The sequence below is a fragment of the Helianthus annuus genome, chromosome 3 (genome assembly GCF_002127325.2).
Source record: "Helianthus annuus cultivar XRQ/B chromosome 3, HanXRQr2.0-SUNRISE, whole genome shotgun sequence".
NCBI classification, from domain to species: Eukaryota; Viridiplantae; Streptophyta; class Magnoliopsida; order Asterales; family Asteraceae; genus Helianthus; species Helianthus annuus.
This window is the reverse complement of record NC_035435.2, coordinates 126,165,985-126,173,296: the sequence shown is the minus strand read 5'-3', so window position 1 is coordinate 126,173,296 and position 7,312 is coordinate 126,165,985. Positions and strand designations below refer to the sequence as shown.

Below are 7,312 nucleotides of genomic sequence, written 5' to 3'. Positions count from 1 at the left end.
TTTTATGATATACTTTAAGTAAATATATTATAAAGATTTTTAATACTAAACTTTAGTGAATTTGAAATGGATTAATTTTAAAGTTTTTTTATATTGAAACAATTCAAATCTTTTCTAATAGACACTTGTTTGATTAATTTTAGAATGGATGAGTAATTATACTCTTACTAACTTTTTAATAAAACCAAGTGATAAATTATAATGACAAATCATGTGTTTTCTTCACAAGCCCTATAGCGCAAAGAGTTGCGTGAGTCCCGTTAAAAACCTTGGCTAAGATTAAGATCACACGATAAATCTTCATGATGCAAGCTCAAGTCAGCCAAACACGCTAAAAAACCTTGAGCTAAGATTAAGATCAGCTCGATGGTATGACGAATCCTTCATGAGATGAAGTCAGCTTAACAACTTGAATCTTCATGATGCAAGCTCTGTTGGATAATCGGTTTCATATCAGCGGAAGCATTACCGGTATTCGATGAATTGGTTTTCATAGTGTGTTATGATTGAACACAATAACAGAGCATGAATGAGGGAACAAGGAGAAACTGATTTAATGGACAATTCATATGAAACGAAATGTCTTGGTACCGGACACAACTGCCGGTTATTACATATATATATGCAGATGTTTTTGTGGCGGTTGAAGATGGCGGGAACAATCGTCAAATGAACCGGTGTGTTCCTTCAACCGTCACATCCCTACGATTATAAGTTATCATACATATTGAGTATAAGTATCACACTAAATTACATAATAATCGAACATACACTAACATTATTAAGATTATAAATATCTAACACATCCCCCTAAACTTAATTATGTTTAGAAGCATGCATGAGGACACTCCGATTAACTTCGTCCATGGCCTTGATAACTTGCTTGAAATCGAAACAACGTCGTTTTTCCTGCATCTTCTTCATCCCTTCCCAGTCATTACCGGCAAACAAGGCATAGTGATGGATCGCTTCTTCATCTTGAACATCTCCGTCGCTTTTTCTTCTTTTGATGACGGACGATGGACCTTCATTTTGTTCAAGCACTTCTTTATCGATCACTCTTCCTTGCACTGTTTTGAACTTGTAATAGTACACTAAAACATCGAGATACATCGCGTGCATAATCCTCATGAACTCACCATCGTGATATTCATAACCCATATCCTTTGATATCACCGCCCATGTGTTGTTTGAAGTAATATTCTTGTTGCCACCATCTCTTTTCACAGCCATGTACAAATCGAGTAAATCGATTTTCCTGTCATGTCATCCTCTGAGTAAGGAGGAACTGGTCTTGAATTGATTCCCAGTTTTTGTCTTAAAAACCATTTTATAATTTCTTCGAATTTGACTTCTAGTTCATGTTTGAATTTGAAAATGTATTCAACATCTTCTAATTTGTCTAACTGGGACATGCAGTCCGAAAAATCTTGAAATTGCATTGATCGAATTCCCATAACATCATGATTCAGTTCCATTGAAGACATGTTCAGATTCTCAAAAAAAGTATTCAAGTAATCTTCCTTATATTCTTCATGTACCGGGCCTTCATCGATCACTATTCTTATTTCCCTTTCACCTATCTCATCTTCTTTAGTGAGACCCGTTCTTTTATTCTTAGTACTGAAAACAGGGGTAGTAAACATTGGGTATATCTGACACTTATCACCATTGATTTTGACAGTGTAACCTTGTAGTATTAGTTGATCCATAGTTAACATATTTCGATTCAATTCTGGGATGTAAAACACGCTTTGAATTCGCATGGTTTCACTCCCTGTTTGAATCTCTACAACACCCAAACCCCCCCCCCCCCTGATGAATAAAAATTCATCTTCCCCTGTTCTAATCTCTATTCCACACGAATTTCGTATTCGTTTAAAAACATTTAAATTACCCGCATAATGGTGCTTAAACGTTGTACTTACATGCCATATATCTGCTCATAATCCATGTTCTGTGACGGCGACGATCAGTTCTTCGAAAAAATCGTACTCTGCCCCTTGTTCGTTGAATTCCGGTGTTGATTGCATACCGGATTAATTGTGTTGCTCCATCGTTTTCTTTTGTTTTGCACGAACTGATCGGTGACCGATTTCATGACAGTAATAACACCGTCCATTGAATTTGTCCCTCTTACTTTGAACACGTATAGTTTCATTCCCAGTTTTAATTTCTACATTCCCTATACCTCTGATGATTAGAAAATCGTTTTCCCCTGTTCTAGTAATTCGATTTCGCGTTCTAATTTCATCAGAATCTCTCGCTTCATTCTTGCGAACATTTGTGATCGCGGAGTTGTGCGATCGGGGTTGAATTCGTCTCCGTCTTCGTATCCTCTGTTTTTGTTCTTCATCCGGTTGTGCCCGGAATCGTATAATATCGATCGATTTTCTTCGATTTCCCACCGTGGCTCTCATACCACTATGTTGGATAACCGGTTTCATATCAGCGGAAGCATTACCGGTATTCGATGAATTGGTTTTCATAGTGTGTTATGATTGAACACAATAACAGAGCATGAATGAGGGAACAAGGAGAAACTGATTTAATGGACAATTCGTATGAAACGAAATGTCTTGGTACCGGACATAACTGCCGGTTATTACATATATATATGCAGATGTTTTTGTGGCGGTTGAAGATGGCGGGAACAACCGTCAAATGAACCGGTGTGTTCCTTCAACCGTCACATCCCTACGATTATAAGTTATCATATTGAGTATAAGTATCACACTAAATTACATAATAATCGAACATACACTAACATAATTAAGATTATAAATATCTAACAAGCTCAATTCAACCAAGCACGCTAAAAAACCTTGAGCTAAGATTAAGATCAGCTCGATAGTATGATGAATCCTTCATGACAAGATCAAAGTCAGCTTAACAACTTGAATAAAATATATAAAATTCATATTTGATAAAATCAATATACGTGCGTTAGACTCTAATAGCTCATAATGTAGCTCACGAATGTTCAAGTCTCATAAACTCGAGCTAAACTCATTATATGTTTCGAGCTCGTTTTCTAGTCTAAATAGATTAGTTTGAGATCAAGTTACAATAATTCTATAAAAGCTTGAATTATTTACAAAGTTACTTCCTATCAAAAACGAAAGTGGATAAATATATTTTCCTTTTTATGTCAGGGATCTACTATTATTCATTCAATATATATTAATTTGCAAAAATATTTACAAACATTTTGAGCTAAATTTAACATAAAGATTTCATGATCTGATTTTGTACAAACAATGAAATTATAAATTATAAGTTGTTTAAATAAGGGTCAAGAACTTACCTCCGGGATCTTCAGGGTCTACCAATCTTTTCTTTCTTTTCTCTAACTTGTGTTTCTGAATTCTGATCAAACCCTGGATCGTATTACTTATTACAAACCCACATTTATAAACTGGTTCTCATGTTACAATCAACGATGCAAAAAACAAAAAAAAAAAAAAAAAAAAAAAAAAAAAAAAATCACAAAAAAAAGCACAAAAACAAATACCAACATGCACCACACTTATTTATACTACCATCACCAAATGACCAACATCCTTAGGTTCATGCTGGGTGAAAGTGAGGCACATTGAAGACACTTGAAAGGCAGAAATTAAAAAACGTGCGCATGGGTTGTTGCGGTGTTGAACCATTCCTGGAGCCCGTCATGGCTCTGGCTCTGGCTCTGGTGGACCGGAGGTTGAGGAAATTTGTGTATTCAGAAGTTGTGTGATTCCCATTTGGATGTCTCTTCTTTTGCTCCACTCGTGTAAACATAGGGGTAGTTTCTTTAACGCCACTAGAAGCTCAACCGCCTGCAATGGTGTCAAAATGTCTATCATATGCTTAAGGATATCTAACCTCAGCTTGTCTGCTTCCATTAAGATTTTGTACATTTCAAGAGCATGACTGTCCATAGCTTCATCCACAGTCTCACCCTGGCTAGACTCCCCTACTATTTTGCAGTTGTATGCTAGCAACACTAGCGGCTCATCTGCTACCTTCTCCTATGCATACATACACACACATCAAACATCATCACATCTATAAGACTATAACACACATCTCTAGTTGTGTCCTGAGTATGCAGACATAACATGTTAACTTTATTGGTTTATTCCACAACAAAACATTAAAACTTTTATTTTGTGATAACGCGACAAACCATGTAACTCCGCTGAACAATTTTTATGTTTAGGTGTTCTAGGCGATGCAAAAGTGTTTGAAGTTGGTTTTTGAGTTTACTTCTGTTTCCTGGTACTTTCCTTTTTGAGGGAGCGAAGTCTACAACTCTGTAATATTATGGAGTCTAAACCAAATAAAAAAATACTCCACTCCCTCAACAATAAAATTCGCTCCCTCAACAATTAAAGTAGCTAGAAAAAGAGAAACTAATAAAACATCTAAAGACACATTTGTGTTTCCTAAAACACCTAAAAGTAAAAAAAAAAAAAACTGCCGCTCTAGCACAGAGTTAGTTTTATTGATTTACATACAATCTTTACACAAGTAAACATTAAAAAAATATTTTTGTTTAGTGATAACGCAACAAACCATGTAAGTCCGCTCTAGCAGGGGCGGACCTAGAGTAATAGAAGGGGTAACCTCCGTTGCCACTTTACGCTCCGGTGATCGACGCTCCGACGGTAGTGTAAATTTTGGAAAAATTGACGTTTTTTCGATTTCGTTACCCCTTTTAATTGAAACGTTACCCCTATGCGGATTTTCTAGATCCGCCACTGCGCTCTAGTACACAACTTTGGAACATAAGATGGAACATTAAGCTGTATTATATGCCTGTACGCTTGCCAAAACTGAAGTGAGCTTATCTTCCTCTTTGATAGTTCTACCGTGGAGAGAATCTATGTTCTTGAGCTGAGAGCTTGATATCTCTCCCAGGTTTCCACGTCTAACACCTTCAAGAAACTCAGCCAAGTGTGCCTTTAGTTGCGACCCACATAAGACGTACACAAGTCGGATGATTAAGGAAGGCCTGCTACCACCAATCCAAAGAGACGAGTTCTCAAAGGTAGTCCCCCACGTTGGAGCCAAGAAGGAAGGCCCATCATGTTTGGCCAGCTGGGCTCTAGCGGTGTGGTGATTTTCGATGTGGTTGATGGCATTTCTGGTTATGAGCTTGAGGTAGTCGAGATCGGTAGGGAAGTTGGTGAGTCCTTGGAGTAGTTCATCATGGTCGAGCTTCTGTTGAGTCATCCAGTTCTGATAGCATGCTTGAAACTGTTGATGATTAGCCATACACATGGGCGTTTAATTAGGAACACTCTTGACTCTACACGCACACTAGCTAACTTATGGAGAAGTGGATATATATAAAGAGAGCAAAAGGGAATATTCTAAGAAGATGGAAGATTCAAATTTGAACACAGATTCCTTGTATTGTAACAAGTATCCTGATCCTCCCAGGTAGCAGACAGATTCTAACGCGCTCTTTTTTTTTTGGAAAGTTGTGGAAAATGGGATATGCATTCCAATGATATTGAAATACATGTTTAAAAATCACGAAACATGTCAGGCTGTTGTATTTCTAGTCATGCATGTGAATGAGAAATAATATATACTAAGTTATTTGACCGTGGCTTGGGGATTGAGCATGGAATGGCCAAAAAAGATCCCACTCTAAGCACACCGCCTTTATGGGCGTTTTTTTGGATTTTTGGGTTCAGCGTTTCCCTTAAAAATAAAATGCCAAAAACACAAAACTTTTGACCAATGACCGTAACGGCTATATTATTATTATTTTTTTAATTCAAATTCCATATATACACACACAATCACAATACATTAACACTCAAAATCCATATACCACAAAAATTAAACCCAACTCCACACCTTCTCCTACAGAAATGGATTCTCCCGCGTCTTCGTCATCCAGAGCCAATTATTATTACAAAAAGTTTCTAGCCGACGCCGGTGAGTCGACCGACGAGGAGGTCGAGCAAGAGGCGGTTACGAGTGTGTGTCAACTAGCGGCACGGTATATGAAACACGTTAGTTGCCCTTCACGCCATATTTTACCAAAAGAGTACGTGGAACGAGACCGACTATCGGCAAACGCTCGCTTGAAGAAAGATTACTTTAACGAAGCGCCGACTTATCCAAACCCCAATGTTTTTAGTCGTCGTTTCTGAATGAGTAAACGTTTATTTCTACGTATTGCCGGAGAGTTGGAAGACAAGTTTGTGTTGATGCAGATTTTGTGTCCGATGCTTGTCGAATAGATTAGTTATTATTTTACGCTGAATTTGTAATAGTTAGTGAAACGGTCTATCGAACGTGTATAGACCCGCTCGTTTGAAGTGGTCAAACGAGAGGGTTATTCGGTTGACCGTGTGTTGTTGCAAGACAAGTTATGGTTGTTAATGTTGGTGTCGAAGGATAAGGCATCGAAGGATTGTGTATCCTTCGATGAGCTCGAAAGATATCCATCGAAGGATGGACCTCGAAGGATATGGTATCCTTCGAGGCATGTGTGTATCTTTCGAAGACTGTCTGATCGAAGGATGATGTTTCGACCAGTCAGTCTGATCCTTCGACCTGCAGCCTGTGTTTGGGTATAAGTACCAACACCTTGTCTTGTAAAACACAAGAGTGAGAGCACAAGTGTGTGCTAGAGAGTGAATGGAGGTTTGAGTCCTCACCGGGAGAAATCACCACTTGATTTCTCCCTGGATGTATACTTCTTTGGTATTAGTTCGGTTTCCATGTAATCGGGCCGACTTGTAATGTTTACTACCGGATTAATACAAAAGTTGTTTGTTTATCATCTCTTTATCTCTTCCATCTATGAACATTATCATGAAAATCACGGATTGGATCCCGAAACACAGACCTACAATTGGTATCAGAGCCATGGTGCCCGATTTAGTAAAACTAACCGTTTACTAAGTCACATGTGCTCTAGATCTGTGATTTTTGTGGGTTTTTGTTCAAGATGTAAAAATGGTGAAAATGAGAAAAACTCAGATCTGAACCCGAATATTCAGATCTGTGATAAAACGGGTGTTGGGTTTTATGTTTTTCTCCTAAAAGTTCAAGTTTTCTTCATCAAAAATTGTGTACAAAGTGTTTCATCGCATCTGCAAATTTTCCCAGGTCTCTGTGTTCATAATGTTCTTCACATCTTCATAGTTTGAAGGATATGAAGAACTTCGAAAGATCAGGTTGCTTTTTCGAGAGATCAGTCCTTTAGTCGAAGGGTTATCCTTCATTGATTCGAAGGATCATTCTTTGTTTCGAAGGGTCAAGTTCTTTTTGAAAAATCAGTTCTGATATGACAGCAGCTGAT

The 7,312-nt window shown here is 37.8% G+C and overlaps 2 protein-coding genes across 2 annotated transcripts; both read right to left on the bottom strand.

The window, feature by feature from the left end:
• Positions 1 to 3,671: 3,671 nt before the first annotated feature.
• LOC110876181 (protein DOG1-like 1) lies at positions 3,672 to 4,105 on the bottom strand. The gene is made up of 2 exons (XM_035988162.1): positions 4,070 to 4,105; positions 3,672 to 4,013 (listed from the first exon to the last, which is right to left on the bottom strand). Exons 1-2 carry the CDS (start codon positions 4,103 to 4,105, stop codon positions 3,672 to 3,674), a joined length of 378 nt encoding a protein of 125 aa, XP_035844055.1.
• A 457-nt stretch (positions 4,106 to 4,562) lies between these two features.
• On the bottom strand, positions 4,563 to 5,268 carry LOC110936418 (protein DOG1-like 1). The gene has a single exon (XM_022178802.2). It carries the CDS (start codon positions 5,266 to 5,268, stop codon positions 4,786 to 4,788), a length of 483 nt encoding a protein of 160 aa, XP_022034494.1. The 3' UTR covers positions 4,563 to 4,785.
• Positions 5,269 to 7,312: the final 2,044 nt, after the last annotated feature.

What these genes read in the sequence shown, in the direction of transcription:
- LOC110936418 (XM_022178802.2), bottom strand. Translation starts at nt 5,268, where the DNA reads ATGTGTATGGCTAATCATCAACAGTTTCAAGCATGCTATCAGAACTGG.
- LOC110876181 (XM_035988162.1), bottom strand. Translation starts at nt 4,105, where the DNA reads ATGTTATGTCTGCATACTCAGGACACAACTAGAGAT. An exon ending in CTCAGGACACAACTAGAGAT is followed by an intron (nt 4,014 to 4,069) that starts GTGTGTTATAGT and finishes ATGTATGCATAG; the next exon opens with GAGAAGGTAGCAGATGAGCC.